This window comes from Callorhinus ursinus, unplaced genomic scaffold, assembly GCF_003265705.2.
Source record: "Callorhinus ursinus isolate GAN/ISIS: 27379988/994484 unplaced genomic scaffold, GSC_fseal_2.0 scaffold3, whole genome shotgun sequence".
NCBI lineage: Eukaryota > Metazoa > Chordata > Mammalia > Carnivora > Otariidae > Callorhinus > Callorhinus ursinus.
This window is the reverse complement of record NW_027397065.1, coordinates 67,775,177-67,797,197: the sequence shown is the minus strand read 5'-3', so window position 1 is coordinate 67,797,197 and position 22,021 is coordinate 67,775,177. Positions and strand designations below refer to the sequence as shown.

General features: G+C 44.5%; 1 protein-coding gene across 2 annotated transcripts in view; it reads right to left on the bottom strand.

Annotated features, from left to right (window-relative positions):
* The window catches only part of MTMR12 (myotubularin related protein 12), a 68,959-nt gene that overhangs the window by 36,901 nt on the left and 10,037 nt on the right, over positions 1–22,021 (bottom strand). The window contains exons 1-5 of one of the 2 annotated variants that reach the window (XM_073891056.1): positions 10,688–10,726; positions 5,122–5,182; positions 2,424–2,566; positions 1,026–1,098; positions 99–229 (exon numbers count right to left, since the gene is read on the bottom strand). In XM_073891056.1, the coding sequence (XP_073747157.1) occupies positions 99–229; positions 1,026–1,098; positions 2,424–2,566; positions 5,122–5,182; positions 10,688–10,711 (432 nt within the window). In that variant the 5' untranslated portion in view covers positions 10,712–10,726. Of the gene's footprint in view, positions 1–98; positions 230–1,025; positions 1,099–2,423; positions 2,567–5,121; positions 5,183–10,687; positions 10,727–22,021 lie in introns of those variants that run through there. The other variant, XM_025867435.2, reaches the window with a different exon arrangement.

Here is a 22,021-nt window from a genome sequence, read left to right as displayed (position 1 = left end):
TGAAATGCACCCCCTCCACCTTCATGCAATATAAGCAAAAAGAGTTAGTGGTGATACATGATGGGAAAGAAAACCTACAAATACATGCAACTAGTTACCCTTTTGACTTCCTCTTCTTTTGTGTACCTCAGACCAAAGTGGAACACTCGCAGGTCTTTGCAGTGGATGATGAGTTTCTCAGGGTATTTCTTCAGTTGTCCAAAGAGAGGTTTCTTTTTCTCATCAAACACTACACATTGATGATGAAATCAAGAAGGGAAATCATGTTATAGGCAAAAAGTTAATGCTGAGGAAACAAGTAGACTATTCACACCTCTCAAAAGTGAGAGGAAAGGTGCTGTCTTCGAAGTAACTGTCAGCAGGGGCCCCGGCTCTCTGACAATGGGCAGCGTTCTTCATTCCTCTGGACAAGCTCAAAATGGACTGACTCCAGAAGCTAAGATTACAAAAGATGGAAGGGGGTCACTAGGGATATGCTGTCAAGACAGTTGAGACCTGGCTTTATGGCCAGGGACACCTCCTGACACTTCCCTCCCTGCCCCGGAATTTGAACCGCACAGCACCTACCGGTGTTGGGATCATCTTAAATGGCTACTGAATGATTTCTGAAAAAGCCCTTACTGCCAAAATATAGAACTGAAGCACAGAGAGGCTTGACCCTTAGCAACTCAAGCAGAGTTGAGTTGCAACTCAGCAACCCTGAGCAGACTCAGAGTACAGTGCAACAAACCTTTATCAGATTAGTCTTTAGAGTAAAACCTACACACCTCACACGGATAGTCACAAGTATGATCTAGCATACAATGGCACTGCAGAGTATTAGAAGAGGTTCCAAATTCAAGTGCAAGCTCCTCCAGCTAAGTGGCCCCGAATAAGCCACTTTACATCTCAATTTTCTAATCCATAAAACTGATTTAAACAAATATGTAAAGAAATTTTAGTAAACTGTAAAGGACCACAGAAATATTATCATTATCAACCATACTTCCAAAGGCTGGCAACACCCCAGGGGAAAAGATACTTACCTCCATAAATCTGATCAACACAGTGGAGTGTGATGTCATTTTCTCCTATAACCTTATTCTTAAATTGGGTTTCCTAAAAGATTCAAAAGGAAACAACTGTGACTCCTTTCTGTGCCCTATTAAACATTTACAGGCAGAGCAAATCACCATTTTCCAATTGCACATTAGGAAAAACAGAGAGGGGGTGGGTGGAAGAAATGGGTGAAGGTGGTCAAAAGGGGCAAACTTCCAGTTATGATAAACAAATCATGGGATGTAACATAGAGCCTGGTGATTATAGTTAATACAACTGTATTATATATTTGAAAGTTGCTAAGAAAGATCTTCTCATAAGGAAAACAAATTTGTAACTGTATAAGGTAAGAGATGTTAACTAAACTTATTCTAATAATCATTATGCAATAGACATGTATCAAATCATTACGTTATATTCCGTAAAATAATAGGATGTTATATGTTAATTATATCTCAATAAAACAGTGGAGAAAATTGAGTGTATACTCTAAAAAACAAACAGGGAAATGGAGCCGGCCACATTCTCTAGGAAAGGGATGATGAAGTGTGCGAGGAAAGCTGGTAAGCACTTTTTTTTTTCCAAACCCAAGCACGACATGCCATTCCTGGGCTGCTCCCAGGCAAACTGGCCATGCCACAATCACTTGGAGAGGTTAGGATTTCTCTACACAAATGCAAACTGGTGAGTGACAGCTACAGGAAGGCACGTTTAGGAAGAAAACACTGTGAGTGCTGTCTGTATTCGGACGGGACAAGGAGCCAAGCCACTAGAGCAGACAGCAGAGCAGGAGACCACACTCCCAAGGCAGCAGGGGCGGGCTGGGACCACTGAGTTTGCATCAACATACAGCGCGTCCCCCGAGGACGTGGGCTGTCCTCTCCCTCACTCCACTTGCCTATTCTCCGTAAGCAGGGACAAGTCTTAAGTGGACACTGCGACTGGGGCACAGTAAACCCAAATTCAAGTGCTGCATTCAGCATCAGTTTCATTACTGAGCTCAGTTCCTGAAATTTGAGGGACAGCTCAGTATACAGAAAACATGGGGAACTAGTATATTTGGGGAAATGTGATTCCAGTGAGTGATATGTACTGTTCTAAAATACAGGAGAAATTAAGAACAAGTTGAAGGTGTCAACCTACAAAGTCAGATGCAAGCCAGCGTGACTTGAGGCACTGGAGGGAAATTTAGAATGGTCCCACCACTGAAAAGAGATCCCAGAGGACAGAGAGCAATCTAGTGGTGAAGACTTCTGTCCTTTGTGTTTAATGTGTGTTGGCAGGTAGGGGGCGGGGGTAGAGTCACTGAGGAGCTGGGAGAAAAGACAACAGGGCCACAATTGCACTGCTCCCCTCAAACTCCGCCAAATGCAGCTCATACATACATCATTATCCAGTGCCGATTCGTCATCGCCCAAGAAAGCAATCTTAAAGTCTGTGCAGACAAGTTTCCCATAGATCCCACGCTGACAGGAATCTTCCTGGACATACTTCAGCACTGTGCTGGCTTCACAAAGCAGCTGTTCACCTGATCAAAACCAAAACAAGTCCTCCTGAGAGTCTTCAGGGAACATACAATATGCGACAGTAAAAGCTTCCCCAGCTCTCGTCATGGAAAAGACAAACGCACAACACGCTACAGCTCTTCAGAACCTACACTTTCAGCACAGCAGGGGCTGCAAACCTGAGGCACGAAGATGAAGCAGAGTGGGGACCGCTGGTAAGTGAAACCAAAATGGCTCAGATACACCTTCACATGGGGCACTTCCCCATCTTCTCGCTGTGAATGAGCAAAGTGTCCAATATGTGGAAATGATCTCAGCTACACTTGCAAGCACAGACCTCAGTGTTCCTATTACTTGGGCCCAAGCAGGCGTTCCCCAGAAGTGATACCCTACATGGAATTAGCAAGGCTCTAGAACACAGAGCTCAGGCCCGCTTTGTGGGGAGAGTGGGCCATCATCTCACTCTGGACCTGCTGAGAGAAAGCGGGGTGCCTCCCCAGCCACAGGGCTGGCAGGCAGCTTCCTCAGACACAGAGGTGCAGCATGACCACATGCATTCTGGCTCCACAGACAAGGATGGGAGGAAAAGGGAGGTCAGAGGTTTGTGGGAAAAAAAATGGTTTCCTCTCTTTCTTAGTTGAGGGTGTTTCCTCTCAGTGTGTCACCTTTCCTGCTCCATCTGCAGGCGCCCAGCCTGCTCGAGCAGCTGTATTTCCTGGAGATAGAGAGGACTTTACAGTCAAGATTAGGATTTTGGGATAGGTAAGCGTTCACTGCTCCCTAGAAACAGAGAAGCTTATGAGGGCTAGACGTCTGGGTGAGAGCAGAAAAAGGAGAAGGATATGGAAGATATAAAAAACCAAGTGCAAATATTTTATAACAAAAAAGAAAAGGAATATTCTTCTCTTTCAATAGACAATCGTCTCCCCTTAGAATCTCCCTCTGGATATTTTCTTCAGTGTCTCTGAATGTACTTTTTGGCTCAAAATTCACTTGGTCTAACTTTCAACATGAAAATAGAGTTTCAGACACTAAGACTATCAAGGGATGCATATTATGGTATATTTTTCCATCTCCCAAGGGGTTAATTACTAAGGAAATACAGGAAGATGGCTCAGTCACTAGGTCAGCCTCTAGAGGGACCACCGAGCTCGAAGAAAACAATGAATCGGGGCCTTGTTAGGGTTTAAAATAGTTCAGAAAAAATGCCTCAACTAGTTCAAGGTGGAAGATACGTGAACAAGGCTTCCTGAGCTTTCAACTCTTAGCGTGAAACACTTTTAACAGTGTCTCCCCAAGACCAGGCAAGCCGGGTTCAGGCAGTGGCCGTGCACTGGCGACTAGACACCGGCACGCAGCAGCTAATACAACATCCCGTGCGGCTCTGCAAGCCCAGCGTGCTGCACCATTGCTATCAGCTTGCATGTGCAGAGAGGGTCTCAAATCATGGGAAGCAGGAGCTGGAAAAAAATCAAGGTCTAGTCTGGGAAATAAGAGGCGGCTCATCAAGAAGAGACCTCAGGTAATCCAGAGGATGAGAGAATGTGCTAACACTACACTAAAAATCAAAGTTCCAGGATCTATGACCCAAGGAAAGGAAGGACAATGTGGTATGTGGATTAAGATTTCGGCCATTATTAGTAAAAAACAAAACAAAACAAAACAAACAAACACACACCTCTGAAACTTAGAAATATTTTTAAGTTTTAGGATCCCAGTATTTACCAAATAAGGTGTATCAGTCAGAAACTTGTGCATATTCATATCCTCTCAATAAACATTAGTACCAGAATGAGGCCTCCATCGCTTTGGGGAAATATACCCAAAAATCTTATGAAAAAAAGCTATTGGGATTAGAAAAAAGAAAATGGAAGAAGAAGAACTGAATGCACAGCCCCCAGGACAGCCCCACCCATGGAAGGGAATACAACCACCCCGTAGTTTCTGTCTCTGAATTCAGGAATGATTAAAGCTTAACTTCAGATATAGAGTCTCTCTTCCATCTCAAAATTATCCAACCAATTCAGACTCTCAGTGATGACCTCAGAGCAAAGCCGTGGCAGCCCCAGGGTTAGTAAACCCCGACCTGTCTGGTCCTTATGCTCAGATGCATACGCAGAGACCACAGGTGAGGCCAGCCACCAACACCTGCCTGGGGAGGCAGAGACAGCTGTGCTAGTCCAGGGCAGCTAGACCTCAGCAGCATGAAGAGCGTGTGGAACGTAAGGCTCTGTGGGGGACCAGGACTTTCCTGAGTGGAGACCAGAATACTGGATGTATCCATGTATGGTGACCCAAAAAAGGCCTAATTTGCTTGTGAAGGAGGTGAATTTCCCAGGCTTATTTTCATCAGCTTGGGTGGAGGGGAAAACAAGAAAAATTCTTGGCAGGTGCTATAATATTCAGACCTAGGTATGTAGTGATTGAACTAAAGACCTTGATATTTTTGTCCAACTCATCCCTATTATATGCTCTCTGGGTGAAAACAAAGGAGTTTATATATAGCAGTACCAGGATGACATAATTTATCACTGGCTTTGAGTTGCACATAAGGTCTGAAGCTAAACATGACCGTTACCTGGCAACAAGTGAAGAGTTACTTCCTTCTCTGTTACTTCTTTCTCATTTGTGTGAATTTCCTAAAAGAAAAGAACAAATGGTAATATTTTTCTTTGTTTAAAGGCTCAAAATAAATAACAAAGTCATGCTTTCAGAATACACACTAAAACATCATATACTGTCAGGAGTTTTTTGTTTATTTGACAAGCTACTTTTTTTTTTTTTTTAAAGATTTTATTTATTTATTCATGAGAGACGGAGAGAGAGAGGGAGGGAGAGAGAGCGAGAGAGAGAAGCAGAGGGAGAAGCAGGCTCCCAAGGAGCAGGGAGCCCGATGCGGGACTCGATCCCAGGACCCTGGGATCATGACCTGAGCCGAAGGCAGACGCTTAACCATCTGAGCCACCCAGGCGCCCTTGACAAGCTACTTTTTAAAAATGTGTTTTTAACTAAAGGAACACAGAAAATTCCAGCAAATTACTTCAGTGTACTAAATATCTAGAATCGACAACTATTACTTGCCCCCAGTGGAGTGGCAGGAATGGGCACCCCCTATCTAAAAGAACAAATGTCACACAGAAAGTAAGGCAGCTCCAACAGAGTCAGAAAGAGAATGGGAGACATTCCACAGCATGACTCCCCTCTTCCTCCAGTGAGAACCAAGGATCAAAAACAAAAGATGATTATGTGTTCTTGAAAGAAAATGGACATATGTCAAGGGCTTGAAGAACAGGAAAATAGGAATGTGTCCAGTCAATACTGATCCATCTACTCTGTAGCATACCGAGTCGCGGTAAAGACAGATGGGAAAACATTCCAAATTACCTAAAACCCCAAGGCAGTGCAATGGGACACAATCACTTCTAATAAGGAATCAAGGCCAGGTTCTTTGTCACTGTTTCTCAATGAAAAGATCTTCAAATGCCTTCATGTTGGGTTCACTGTTTTTTGGGTATTTAAAGATAATTAGCAATCCTTAATGAATTAGTGGAACCCGGGAAAGGTCATAAATGGGTGTTAACATAACAAAAAGAGAGGCCCGGTGGGCCTCCTAAGGCAATCTATCATACCATCTATTAAGCAGTCTTGCCAAAATATCTATCCTCAATCGGCGTGGGTTTCTATATCAATCTACCAATGTATAAGAAACACTGGGAAAGAGAAACATGTTAAATGACACCACGGGGATGCAGCCAGTCAAATCTTCACTGTGGAAAATTCTACACGACACAACCAGCTTTGTTAACAAATAAAATCAGAATTTGTTTTGTTTTGTTCTTTGGCATGAGGCTCTACGTGGTAGGAGTTTCCTGAAGTTGTGAATTCAGACTGAAATACTGAATACTGATATCTGGAAGCTGAAGAAGAAAATCATAGCTGTTTCAGAAAACCCATTTTTTAAAAAAGATTTTTATTTCAGATAAAGAGAGAGTGAGCACAAGGAGGGGGAGGGGCAGAGGGACAAGCAGACTCCCCACTGAGTACGGAGGAACCCAAAGCAGGGGGCTCAATCCCAGGACCCTGAGATCATGACCAGAGTCAAAGTCAGGCACTTAACTGACTGAGCCACCCAGGCGCCCCTCAGAGAACCCATTTTGACCATGGTGTATTTTAGAGATGGTTACAGTTTACATCCCAAAAGATGCCGAAAATCCAGTGGTTCTGAAGAGGCAGTGCTTCTTAGACTTGGAGGGTGTCACATCATCTGGGGATCTTGTCATCTCTGCAGGTACTCACGCCTCACCACAAGAGTAAGGAAATCAGAGTGCTGGGGATCCAGCTGGGCCCTTGGTTTTGCAAAAAGCTCCCCCAGATGATTCTGATGCATTGCCCTATGTTGTGCATCTTGCATATAGAAATGCTATGAGTGTTTTGGTAATTTAGAAATTCTCTTGGAGCTTTCACTGTCTGCCATTGGCATAGAACTAAATTAAAGCACAATTATTTTTGACAGGTCTGCCATCTTTCTCCAAGGAGATAGCAAAACTATTCATTAAATTCAATCAGTTGTTAGAAAACTAGTGATCATCTTGACTAGTGCTTGGAATTCAGTTCAAACACTGCAGCCAGCTTGGAGAGGACTAGCCCTACTATTATGTGTGCAGAAGTAGCATCTTCTAATGATAATTTATACCGCTTAAAACTACATCAGTTCTTGAAATGGTTAGTGGAATTCTTTCTTTACATTCTATGAACAAAATAATCAAGAGACACCTTTTAGGATTCTGTCCTACCCAAAACTCCCTTTCCCCAGACAACTGTTCTCTGCTCCCCCAAGTTCCTGGAGTGAACCACCACTTCACCATCAAATGCGTGGGAAAAGGACAGTGGTCCTTGAAGAGCTAATCGTTTTATGTCTCAAATTAATTTGGCTGAAGATCTAAAAGAAGTTAACCAAGCTGGCTACTTAAACTACAACTTTGTAAATTTGGTCACCACAAGTATGGTAAAGCAGAAAAAGCTGTTCTGCAGAGAACAAGAACCATGAAAAGGTAATGTGGAGACAAAAGCCCCCTCTTCCAGACAAATGACCATGGCTGGGACTCTCACGGTTTCCGAGGCTTTACTGAGGCCCAGCCACACCTTTGGCCCACAGTTCTGTGAATCACACCTGCATCCTTACAATAAATCCTCTTGTTCATCTACATTAGTTACAGTGGTTTCTGACTGTCACCAAGGGAATTACTGATTTAGGTCAATTGCATTAACAATACAGAAATCATAAATGACTAGAATCACATATTGCAACATGTCAATGTACAATATATCCAGGCCTTAGGATTAGGACCCATGTCATAGCTGCCACCTCACAGGTAAGACTGGCAGCAAAGAGTCAAAATGCCAGAACTAGCATCTACTGCCTCAGTGTGTGGGTTTTTAGACGGAGTGAGGATGTATGAAGCCTCCAAACCATAAAGCCTCGTACGAGTTTGCCATCATTCAGCCAATTAGCCTTGTCATTTCTAAACTAAGTCATATATGTATTTGCATATACATATACATTTATACACACACATAAATTGTAAGCAGAGGATGCTAGGCTTCTAAAGGTACCTGAGGTTTATTCATAGGAAGAAAGAAGAGATTTATAAGACACAAAGGTAATTTAAATGAATCCTACCAAGTTCTAGGTAAACAGGAGTCTGCAGTCCAGGGGGAGAAGAGACAACACAACACTCTTGGACAACCATAAGACAACACGACGGATGCGATGAATAAAGGTATTGATGTGGGGCTCCAGGAGCACACAAGAGGGGGCCTAAGTCCCCAAAAGAGGGAGGAGAGGGGAGACTGTTCAAACAAGTGCTTCTCGTGCTTCTCCAACTGCCCTCAATGCTTCTAGGCAAGTGGCTCCTAAGGAACGTGCAGGAGTTCAAGGGACGGTCAAGCAGAGAGAGGAGGTGCAAAGACACAGAAGCAAGTAATTCTGCAAGAGGTGAGAAAGATGGCAGGGTGAGTGGTGGGATTCAGGCCATTTTAAGGAGTTTGGGCTTTAGTCCATGGGTAGTGGGGAGCCCATGTAGGATTGTAAACAGGGCAGTGAATTAAGCACATAGCATTTACTATCTCTGAAGCAGGTCTTTCAGGAAAAAGCACAGGACTAAACCAGGAACTCTTTGTAGGGTTCTAGCCTACAAAGATATCAGAGGGATCTCAGGCAAGTGTCCTGGCCTCAGTGTACCCATCTAAAAGAATGGAATTAAGAGCCATACTACCTGCCTTGCAAGATAATGCGCAAGAGACCTGTGCAAGGTCAAAATCGTGACAGTGATGGGAGCCTGAGCATGTGTGTCCAGAAAGGAGGCAGGGTCCTTGATGGCTTTCCCTCACTGGAAACAGAAAGGAAAGCCTCCCCCTACAGACCCACTCTCTCCATTCCAGAACACTGTCACAACAAGCAACTGAATTCTCAGAGGGATGAATATCAATCTACTGGAACATTTCCTGAAAGAAAAAGGGAAAAGACTGGAGATCTTTTCCCACTCACCATCTTCTTTTTTTTTTTTTTTAAAGATTTTATTTATTTATTTGACACACAGAGAGAGATAGCGAGAGAGAGAGAGGGAGAGAGCACAAGCAGGGGGAGCGGCAGGCAGAGGGAGAAGCAGGCTTCCTGCATGAGCAGGGAGCCCGATGTGGGGCTTGATCCCAGGACCCTGGGATCATGACCTGAGCTGAAGGCAGCGGTTTAACCAACTGAGCCACCCAGGCGCCCCCCACTCACCATCTTCTTTGTCAAATGCCCCAAAAGCTTAGTACACATTTTTCATTTTAAACATACTGACTCCTCTTCTTCCCTAGAATAATGTTAAATACATTTGGATGGTGGCAACAAATTGCTGACCAATAACTGATCTGAGAGAGAAAAGGGAAAACACACAAAGCAGCTAGCTAAGTCACTGAGAAGCCACGTATTTTATGAAGCGTGTGGGAATTTCAACATTGGAGAGGGATGACAGAAACACCACCGAGATTCCTCACGGGGCTCAACCTCCTAAGTTTCTGCTGCTACCCCTCAGACTGCCCTCAGTGCTCAGACTGCTAAAGTAGAGATCAGAATAACACAGTAAGATTACACTGCTGCTGAAAAGCCAGCATCCAAGAAAAATCATCAAATGCACGTGAGCCCCTGCCTCAAATGCCACTAAAGAATTATAACAAGACTTTATTCATCCACAACACAGGTAGTACAGCAACCTCATCCACTTTGAATGCTGTCAAAAATCACGAAGACTTGGGGCGCCTGGGTGGCTCAGTCTTTAAGCATCTGCCTTCGGCTCAGGTCATGATCCCAGGGTCCTGGGATCGAGCCCCTCATGGGGCTCCCTGCTCCGCGGGAAGCCTGCTTCTTCCTCTCCTGCTCCCCCTGCTTGTGTTCCCTCTCTCGCTGTGTCTCTGTCAAATAATAAAATCTTAAAAAAAAAAAAAAAATCACAAAGACAAAAGGATTTCTGAGCAGTAAACACAGATGTGTCCAAGTCTGTGCACGGCAATCAAAGCCCTCCACAATCTGTCAGGCTCAGCTTTCACTTCAACTGCATGCTTTCACTATAATCATAATAATAACCAACTAACATTTACCAAGCTGTTACTATGTGCCAAGTAACGGCTCTTCGTTAGTATCTCATTAATCTGCATGACTACTCTAGCACTGGTATTACCTCTATTTTAAAGATGAAGAAACTGAGGTTAAAAGTGGTTCGGGAACTTTCCTTTTATAGGAAATAAGTCACTAACCCAGGGTACAGCCCAAGCCCTGACGAGCTCCAGAACTCAAATTCTTCACTGCTAAGTATTAGTTCTAACAAACATGGTCTCTGGTTTCCTACTACAAAAGGGAAAATGGTTGTGATAGCCACTGCGTGTAGTAGGAAACCACTCTCTTATTACAAAACTGAATAGGACAAATTAAGAAAATTCCCTTAGGAGAACTGTACTTCACTATACAAGGATTTGCCACATCTAGGACAAAAGCATGTGAAAGCTAAAGTCAGCTAACACTCCTGAGAATCTGCTGAGAGGCTGAAAAGAAGCCTGGTTTTCATTCCACTAGTTCTCAAAAAGTAAATTCTCTAGTTTCTTACCAAGTTCACGTTTAAGGTGCTCATCTTCTCAAAAGTGTGACAGACCTAAGGCACCTCGGAAAGGCAGAAAATGGGCCCTGCCAGAAAGCTGTTGACTTCAAAAAGAATGGGGAGTGTGGAGGGTGATCCTACAATGAAGCTCTCATCGGCCAGAATGCTTACAAGTATCAAAATGCTTCACGTCAACCCTTCACTGTTTACGAGGGCTCTGAGTCAAAAACTGAAGTTATTCTCAGTTTAATCTCACCCAGCCAGAAGGGCAAATTCCAAGAGCCAACGTCCCTAAAGGTTCCAAAACACAATCTCTTTCAACCACATTTGGCACCAAAATGCTAAAAAGACACACCACAGACATTTTATTTCCTGAAAGTCGCCCTACTGCTCTCAAATGGACATTTAATACACTTGTTTTCTCCACTAAAATAGAAAATCTGAGAGGGGAAATGTATTTGCATCCACATACTCGGTGGGAATCTATGTGCATCTTAGGATGAAATCTACCTTTTTTTACAGCAGAAAGCTCTATTTTTAATACAGCATAATACTAATAAATTTTGTTTTCCCCCTTGTTTCTCCAAACTTCTCTCAGTGCATGCGCTAACATCAGAAAAAATACAGATTTGGGGCAACAGTTCAAATCCAGCTCCGCTCTACAGACATGACCTTGGGCATGTCATCTCACCTGACTGAGCTTTTACTTGCTCCTATGTAAATGGAAACAATACTACCTAATATGAGGCTTGAAGAAAAATATATGCAAATGCCTGGCACACATGTTCAGTAAATGGAGTTATCACTGTTGGTTGGAACAGTATCTGTGCTTCTTGATTTCCTTCATTCTCTCATCCTTTCCTCCGAGTAAACAAAGAATTCAAATATACCACGTAGTTACAATTATTCGAAATTGTCACACAAGTAAGAAAAATTTCTACTTCTCTCTCAGTCCCGTTTCCCACATTAAACTAAACTGAATCTACTCTCAGTTCTTTTCTGTGGATCAGAACTCCTGAAGTTAGCGACACCCAAGTTGGCCCTAATTCTGTAAGACAGAGTACACAGGAATATCTGAAGCAAAGGAAAAAGAAACGGCCTTTTTCTATTAAAAGGATTTGTATTCTAGAAGCCCAAATGACTTAGATATGGTCATCTTGTGTCTTACCTTCTGCAACACAAAGTACTTTGAACCCATTATAAGACCAAGAGAGTAAACTAATGGCTTCCTTAAGAGAACACCACATCTGAGGAAGGGACTGCTCGGGCATGCTGTACAAAAAGTAAACCTTTCTCGATAGCTGATCCTATTGAAAGTAAACTACTGCAAGCTGGTAACAAATTGAGAATAAAAACCTATATAAGCACTTAAGCAGAATTTAAGGAGCCACACTATAGGCAAACATCACTAATATCTAACCCTTCTCTGGTTAATACTTCAAAATAATTATAAATTATACACTACCCAATTCTTACAAAAAACTCAGAAAAAGTAAGTACCATGATCACTACCATCAAATACTCATTCCCAAAACAAAATAGACAACAGTCCTAAGAAGAGAAATAGCCTAAGGGACTCCAATGAATCAGTGTATACAAAGAGAATCATTAACAAACCAAAAAACCAAAAGACCCTCCCAGGGCGCCTGGCTGGCTCAGTCAGAAGAGCATGCGACTTTTGATCTCAGGGTCATGGGTTCTAACCCCAAACTGGGTGTAAAGATTACTAAAAAAGAAAAAAATAAACTTAAAAACCCTCCCCTCAAAAAAACTTAATTTTTTCTTTTAATTTGGGAAGCTATCTATTTGGGTGGTGGGGAGGAATCAGGAAAGACAGAATGGAGTCTCATTAGCTATGTCCTATTGTTCCTTCACTCCTGTATTTTACAATAGTTTTTTTTTTTTAAGATTTTAGTTATTTGAGAGAAAGAGAGCGCACAAGCCGGGGGGGGGGGGGGGGGGGGGGGAGGGTAGAGGGAAAGGGAGAAGCAGACTCCCCACTGAGCAGGGAGCCCGGACATGGGGCTTGATCCCAGGACCCCAGGATCATGACCTGAGCTAAAGGCAGATGTTTTTTTTAAGATTTTATTTATTTATTTGAGAGAGAGAGAAAGAGAGCACAAGCAGGGGGAGTTGGCAGAGGGAGAGGGAGAAACTGGCTCCCCACTGAGCAGGGAGCCTGACATGGGGCTCAATCCCAGGACCCTGGGATCATGACTTGAGCTGAAGGCAGACGCATAACCGACTGAGCCACCCAAGCGCCCCCACAATAGCTTTTTGAACTGCACAAAGAACTGACAAACATGGAGATAACATCTCAATGTGTCTGAGAAAGAGAAAAGAATTATAACATCCATTGCTTGTTGATTCTGGGAGAATGAACACAGTCAAATGGAGGAGAGGGGAAGCAGTTACCAACAAGGGTACAGGAGCACCCACGTCTGGATGTGCGGAGTCTGAACATGGATTTTTTTTTTTTAAGATTTTATTTATTTATTAGCGAGAGAGGAACAACATGAGGGGAGAGGGTCAGAGGGAGAAGCAGGCTCCCCGCCGAGCAGGGAGCCCGATGCGGGACTCGATCCCAGGACCCCGGGATCATGACCCGGGCCGAAGGCAGTCGCTCAACCACTGAGCCGCCCAGGCGCCCCGAACACGGATCTTAAAGTGGGTTACGGGACAGAATGAAATTCCCACAGGTACACCCTACTCCTGGCCATGCTGCAGCCTGAGTGTGTATAAGCTGCTGTCTTCATGGGAAAATTTATTGGATGAGTGATTAAAGGCTATCCGACTTGATCTTTACAACTGGATAAGTAAATACAATCTCTTCCCTATCAACACTACAAATTACTAAACCATGACTCAGGAGTCACTTGTGGACTGCAGAAATCACAAATGTCCACTCTGTAAATGTCAACGAGGGTACTTACAAAGACCAGCCCCTATTGAGGTTGAGAGGTGAATAACGATAAATATATTCTTTTGGTGAGCGAGGGACAGAGGGAGCAGAAGAGAGAGAGAATCTTAGGCAGCCTCCATGCGCAGGGCCCAATCTCAACCCTGAGATCATGACCTGAGACCGAAATCAAAAGCTTAGCTGACTGAGCCACCCAGGCAGGCACCAGTGATAAATATTTCTTGAGTTGTATGTGTCAGGCATTGTTTAAAGGGTTTGATACTTATTAACTCATTTAATCCTTATAGCACACCTTTGAAGTGGGGTTATTATACCCACTGTTACCTCAATTTTGCAGATGAAGACACCCAGCTAGTACGTGTGGAGGTGGAAGTCAAACCCGGTAGCTGGCTTGGTCTGTCCTTAGAGGATGCCATCCATACTGCCTCTTACATGGAACACAGGAAAAACAGGACAAAATGGCCAGTCAACGTACCTGCTAGACCCACCTGAAACCAAGTCAAACCAAGAATCATAGAAAGTTCCCAGGGAAAACCTAAAAGGGTGTTGTAGACAGACAAAAGGAAGCTGAAGGGAAAAAAAACAAAAACCAAGAAACACCTGCTCCACAGGGGTAATGGCTGGCTGCACAGGGAAGAACTCGGGCTTCTTCAACACCAGCTGAGTTACCTTTTGTGACTTACTCCACTGGGTCCACTGAGGCAGAAGTCTCGGATTTGTCACCCCAACAAACCCTCGAGGGTTCAATGGGAATCTTCTGATTCACGACACTTCAGGCAAGGCTCCAACCACAATGAATATTGCTATGTACTGCCTGGACAACTCCGTGCTTCCCTTCAAGAGCATGTAGTCTAGAGGCCACCTAACAGTCTCCCTTGTCTCCCTTTACACCTCCTTCTCCGTCAGCCTCAATATCCAATCTACCGCCAAACCACATCAGTATCACCTGTTCAGTGTTTCTAGAATCCATATTCCTCTCTTATCTCCACCACCAGCATCACCTCATTCAAGCTACCATTCTCCACCCGAAAGCAGCAGTGATCCTTTCAGCACACAGTTTGTTTGCATTATTGGCAGGATGAAGACGGTGCTTTGATGTGGCCTATGAGGCGCTGTGCAGCCTGGCCCTTACCTACTTGTCCACTCTGGTTTCTACCATTCTCTTCCTCAGTCTGCATGTTGGCCACACTGGCCTCCTTTCAGCTTCCCATACCTGCCAGGCTCCTTCCCATCCTGAGGTGTTTCCACAGGATGCTCCTTCTACAGAATGCTCCTCTCCTTCTTTGCCCTGCGAATTTTAAGTATCCTTCAGGTCTCAGAACGAGGGCCATTTCTGCTCCCGGGTTCTCACAGCCCCATGTATCTCTCTCCCTTCTAGCCCTTGTCATAGCTGCAATTTCACATTTGTTTATGTAATTATTTAAGTCTATCTCCCCGCCAATCTCAACTCTTTAAGGGCACATCTGTGCCTGTTTTTTTGCTCACCATATATCCCCAGAATCCAATACAGACCTTGCACATGGTACGTGTTCAAAAGATTTCCTTGACTAATTTAATTAGTAATGACTAAGTAGTGAGAGGTTTTAAAACCACTTGAGCAGGGACCAGAGAAACATATGGCTTAAGAGACAATATCCATCTAGGCTTGGGCCATTACTATGGATGGCATCACCAAATGCTCTAATCATATGGTAAAGTACTGGGGAAAGAGTGCATTCCATTCAAGACTGTCATGCATGTGGTATTAATCCAGAGAGACCAGAACCCATGAAGCCTGTCCAGTAAGAACTGCAGGAACGCAACAGCCGCGGACGGGGCTGGCGTCATCCCAGGACTCTAGAGCTAATTCAGCTCGTGTTTAGTGACAGCTGCCCCCTGGTTTCGGAGAGGGGCCTGAACTTCCTCTTCACCCTGTACTCCTTCAGGCCCCTCTCCTTCAACCCAGCTGCCTGACCAGCCAGTGGTGCCAATCTTACTTCCAGAGCAATGAAACATGGGATAAAAGTCCTTACTGACCCCAATTAACGATCTTGGGTCAATGTGTAGGGAAAAAAAAGGTAGAAAAGTATGGTTCTTTAATAATCACACAAAACCGGTTCTCCTAGTTACACTGACCGACTTTTCCTGAACTCCGCAAGATTCCTGAGAACCAACTCATTTGAAAATGATGCGAATTTTCAACAAATGTGGCAGTTAAAAACGGACAAATGCTTTGTGCAGCACCTCTTGCTACTCTGTCCAAGTGTGGACATGTTGTGCCATGACGGCACAGAGGAGCGCACAGACGGCCACCAGCACTCTCCGTGGTCCACATTTCCAAAACTAGGGTATCCCAGTGGCCTGGATTCAGTTAGAACAGTGTCCGAACGGAAATGGAGAACAGGTTGGCCACACCGCTAGGATGGGAGCTGGGGTTTTTGTCGTTGTTAATTCCTTATTTCATCATTTACCCCAATGCCTTTTTATTTGCTTTAATTTTAAGAGGATAAGGGCATGAATAACAAGTCTTCCAGTTTCCGCACGTTCCACCCTGCAGATCAAAAGGAGCTGCATCTGTTCCTGTTCCCACTGCAAATATCAACCATCCCCAGGACCGGCAGCTGCCCCTCCCCCGACGTTATCTACCCCCCCCCCCCCCCCCCCCCGACCCCGGCCCCGGCCGAGCCAGAAGCGCGCTCCTATGCAGGGGCAATTTATGCCAGACAAGATTGAGAACTGCCACCCATTCTTCAACAAGCTTATGGCCCCGAGGAGACACCAGGAGATACCAGAAGCCATTATCACACAGCTGGCCTGGCATTAACAAGGTGTCACTGTGATCTCTTCTCAGAACTAGATTTCTGAGGAGTGGCCCAAAGCACAGGGCTCCAGTGAGCGTGAGGAGCGACACCCTTGAGTCCACGCTCAAGCTGTGTCTGGTTACTCAGAGTGGCAAGGTGAGCCATCTCATATACATACCAATCCATTTCAACAAACAGCTCCCCAACATCCTAAACACCAAATGCTGAGGATAAAAAGATAAATAAGAATTAACTTCTGCCCTAACTTCAGACAAATGAAAAGTAATAACTGGAATACTGGGCGAACAGTGCAATAAATTCCAGAAGCTGACAAAATAAAGACTGCGTCATCTCATGTAATCCTCACAACTCTGTTAACAGCTATCAGTGTTCTCATTTTACAGATGAGGAAAACAAGGCTGACCAAAGTTAAGTGAAGTGGGACTTGAGCCTCAGTCTGCCTGACCAGACTTGTATTCTTCACCACAATACAACCTGCCTCTGCCTGCTGACCACATCCATCTCCAGGACTCTGCCTCCCGCCCTTTCACATACTCTTTCACTGACCGAACTATCACTTCTCATGCTGTATTCCAGGACCACGAATCCAGGAGAGAACACACCGCCTCTGCCTTCCCGGAGCACACAGGAGTCGATCACAGTCCAAGCTGTAAGGAAGACGTGTGCAAGGTGCTGCGTTTGGAGAAGGACAGGCCACAGGCCTGAAGGGAACCCAGCAGGAACATCTAACAACATTCAGACAGGGTCAGAGAAGACTGCTACCCTCAGGAAGTGTCATTTATACTGAAACCTGGAAATTAGCAGAAATGAGTTCCAGGCCAAACAACCACTCTCTGGCAACTTTTCCACAAGTCTCCTCTTCGGGCAGGGTCCTCGTCCCTCCTCACGAGACCTGTGTTCCCTGGTCGAGCTCTCCCACTCATGGCACGTCCAGCAATATAGAGGATGATCCCCAAATGGCTTGTCACTCCAGATCTCTATTCAGAGCTCCAGGCCTGGACACCCAAACAGCCTCCTGGCCACCTGCATTGGAATGTTCCTAACATCCTCCAAATTCACATTTCAAAATCAGCTCATCAATCCCCTGTTCCCCCACCAAACCTGTTCCCCCACCAAACCTGTTCACCCTCCTCTGGGCTCTGACTTGATGGTCAGCCCCATCAGCAGACACCCAAGAGTCATTCTTCTTTTTTTTTTTAAGTTTTTATTTAAATTCCAGTTAGTTAACATGCAGTGTAATATTAGTTTCAGGTGTACAATACAGTGATTCAACACTTCCATACAACACCTAGTGTTCATCACAAGTGCCCTCCTTAATCCCCAATCACCCATTTCACCCGCCCACCTCCCTTTACCCAGGAGTCATTCTTAACTTACTCCCTGCCCCTCACATCCTGTCTGCTCAGCTTTATTAACAGCTCCAGAATCCGTCCACATCTGTCCATCCCCATTACCACTCTTACTTTTGGCCACCATCACCTCTCACCTTGCACACTGCCGTGACCACAGCCACACCGCCACCATCTAGCCCCCAATGCAGCCACTGGGCCCATCAATCCACTGTCCACACAGTTCAAGACCTCTGTGAAGCTCTGATCAACCCTCCCTCCTGTATCCAACAATCTTTTACCTTGCCTCCTCCCCAACCAGCGACAAACTGGGGGCTGAGGCCATACCTGTATGTATTTTTTTATTTTTATTTTTGTATTTAAATTCAATTAACATATAGTGTATTATTAGTTTCAGAGGTAGAATTCGGTGATTCATCATTTGCATAACACCCAGTGCTCATTACATCACGTGCCCTCCTTAACGCCCATCACCCAGCTACCCCATCCCCTCAACCCACCTCACCTCCAGCAACCCTCAGTTTCCTATGATTAAGAGTCTCTTACGTTTTATCCCCGTCTCTCATCTGTCTTGTCTCATTTTTCCCTCCCTTCCCCTATGCTCCTCTGTTTTGTATTTTTTAGCTTCAAATAGTAAACTGTCAATAAAAGTCTACTGAAAGAATGCATACACAAAAACATAGAAAGAGACAAATAATTCTTGATACTGGTAATATTCCTAAGCATAGTTCTTGACAGATTTTTAAAAAACAGCTCTATTAAAAATTACTACCTAAGTACATGATTAGTGCCAAGTATTACTAAACTCTTATCACACATCTCACCAGCTTTGTGAAACACATTCTAGACCCATCAGTGGGGCAGGTGCATGTTCAAAGCCAGACTTTAAATCTGAAGCCCTGTCACTGAAGATAGAGACTCGAAGCTACATGAATCTACCCACAGTCCAGTTCTAGGGAGCTAGAAATCAAGACAGAATTTGTCTCCTGGAGCTGATTCTCAGGGCTGTTGGTTCCCTGGTCCTGGCCAGAGGGCTTCACTCCCTTTGGAGCCAGGCTGACGAGCAGGCTCATTCCCCTCTGAAAGCATGACCAGGTAACAGCTTTCCTGCTAACCACAGCTCGACTCCACTAACTATACACTGTCTTTGGCGTACAAACAATTACTCTGACAAGAAAACAGAACCCAGGGAAGCAGACATTCAGTAAGAGGCGACCTGACAATCTCTGTCTGGACTCAAAGTAACAGACCATAGACTGAGCTGTTCCGGTATCTGGTCTTTGACGACTCTGCTACTTACTCATCATGCAAATCAGTTCTCAGCCTTAATAAGTGTTAATTGTATATGGCTAGTTGGGAACTCTCAAAAACATTTCAGACTAAGCATCTATTATCCATGGGGTGCCTGGGTGGCTCAGTCGGTTAAGTGTCTACCTTTGGCTTAGGTCATGATCCCAAGGTCCTGGAATCAAGCTTCACGTGGGACTTCCTGCTCGGCAGGGAGTCTGCTTCTCCCCCTGCTTGTGCTCTCTCATTTGTACTCTCTCTCTCAAATAAATAATAAAATCTTAAAAAAAAAAAAGCGCATCTATTATCCACAAAAATATAGGACTAAGTTAAACACATAAATATATAATTTGCTGGAGATTTTCATACGTCCACTTTCATATGTCCTATGTAATTTATCTTGACAATGATCCTGTAAAGTATTCTCATCCCCACTTTACAGATAAGGCCAATGAAGCTCCAAGAGGTTAAATCATGTGCCTGGGCTCATAGAGCTAAACATGCAATGAAGCCAGAACTTTTTCTCAGGAGTTCCAACACCTGAGAAAGTTTATGACAAAAGTTTAGTACTTTTGGTTTTTACTTTGTTTTTGTAAACGTTGTACTAAGACATAATTCAGGGGCACCTGGCTGGCTTAGTCAGGTAAAGCACTGGACTCCTGATCTCGGGTTGTGAGCTGAAGACCCATGTTGGGCATAGAGCTTACTTAAAAAAAAACAAACAAAAAACAGACAAATTCATACACCCTACAGGTCACCTATTTAAAGTGCACAATTCAGGGGCGCCTGGGTGGCTCAGTCGTTAAGCATGTACCTTCGGCTCAGGTCATGATCCCAGAGTCCTGGGATCGAGCCCCGCATCGGGCTCCCTGCTCAGTGGGAAGTCTGCTTCTCCCTCTCCCACTCCCCCTGCTTGTATTCCCTCTCTCCCTGTCTCTCTGTCAAATAAATAAAATCTTTAAAAAAAGAAAGTGCACAATTCAATGGTGTTTAGTATATTCAGAGTTATACAACTATCACCACAATCAATTTTAGAATATTTTCATCATACCTAAAAGAAACATGGTACCCGTTAGCAGGGTACCCGTTAGCATTCTCCCTGACACCAACCCTCCGATCCCACTCCTAGCCCTAGGTAACTACCAATCTTAAACTTTTTTCCTATTACAAAATAATACCATCAAGTATCCTTTCAACTGTAACACATGTTCAGGACAGGGAAACAGGAAACAACCTCTAACAGTGCATTACCCTAACAGCTAAGGAATACTTACTCATGTGCCCATTCTAAATCCTTCCTTTTACATTTGGACTGTTTTCCCTTATCTCAGATTTTTTTTAAAAAGATTTTATTTGACAGAGAAACAGCAAGAGAGGAAACACAAGCAGGGGGAGTGGGAGAGGGAAGAGCAAGCTTTCCAAGGAGCAGGGAGCCCGATGCGGGGCTCGATCCCAGGACCCTGGGATCATGACCTGAGCCGAAGGCAGACACTGAACGACTGAGCCACCCAGGCGCCCCGATTTTTTTTTTTTAAGGAAGAAAGTAACTGCTAAGACTCAAATTGAATCCCTCACTCTGGTTTGACAGCTCATCATTTGTTGAATGGCAGTGAAAGTATTACTCATTCGTGCTTCTTGACAAGAATCACTTTAACAGATGACTATTGGGCATAAAGACCAACAGAGTCAGCAACCACACTAAAGGCCTACCACAGCTCTCCACCTCAGCCATCCAAATCACTCTCCAGGAGAAATAAAAAAGAGCCTCAGAATAATGCTCCTACCAGCAAGCTTCTGAGGCCCCCTCCTGGGATGGCCACAATCCTCTCTGAATCCACCCTGACCTCCACTAGGCCACACTCAGCGGCACTACAGCCCTGCCCTCACGGAGCTTACAGTTCTGTTGGAGAAAGAAGACCCGTAGATGTGGAGCAATTATACATCAGTAGAGAATAGATGCTCAACTGTAGCAACCAAGAACCCAGAGCTATGGACAGTCCGTACGATGTACAAAAAGAGAGGGAGAATGCCAGTTAGGCAAGACCAGAGAGCACAGAGAGGCTAACATTGCTCCGGCCTTCTGAAGTGCTTCCTGGCCAGGTTCTTTTCCCACTAAACTCCTTTGCTCACTTTTCTTTCTCGACTTGGGTTTCCTCCATGACTTCATTTGTAACAGCAGTTCTCAACAGGGGATGAGGGAAGAGATCATAGTCACCAGAAAAAATGCAGATTCCTACAGCAGGTGCCCCCCCAGGCCCCTGCACCCTTCTCTGCCCCTAAGACATATCTGAATCTCTAAAGCAGGACTTGGGACAGTATTTTTTAAAAAGTTCCTCAAAGAAACAGTGTTTAAAAAGAAAAGAATTTCCTTGTGCAAATTAGGGTTTTTTTTGTTTGTTTTTTTAAGATTTTATTTCTTTATTTGACAGAGAGAGAGCGAGAGAGGGAACACAAGCAGGGGGAGTGGGAGAGGGAGAAGCAGGCTTCCCGCTGAGCAGGGAGCCCGATGCGGGGCTCGATCCCAGGACCCTGGGATCATGACCTGAGCCGAAGGTAGATGCTTAACGACTGAGCCACCCAGGCGCCCCAGGTTGTTGTCGTTTTTTTTTAAAGATTTATTTATTTGAGGGGTGCCTGGGTGGCTCAGTTGGTTAAGCCTCTGCCTTCAGCTCAAGTCATGATCTTGGGGTCCTGGGATCAAGCCCCGCATCAGGCTCCCTGCTTGTTGGGGAGCCCTGCTTCTCCCTCTGCCTGCCACTCCCTGTGCTCTGTCAAATAAATAAAATCTTAAAAAAAAAAGACAACAATCTTAGGAGCTAGATACTACTATTATTCTCTTAAAGCATCTGGATTTTGTTTGTTTTTAAAGATTTTATTCATTTATTTGACAGAGAGCACAAGCAGAGTCCCTCTGCTCTGCCTTCTTGTGCTCTCTCTCTGTCAAATAAATGAATAAAATCTTTTTATTCAAGGAGGGAGGGGGAGA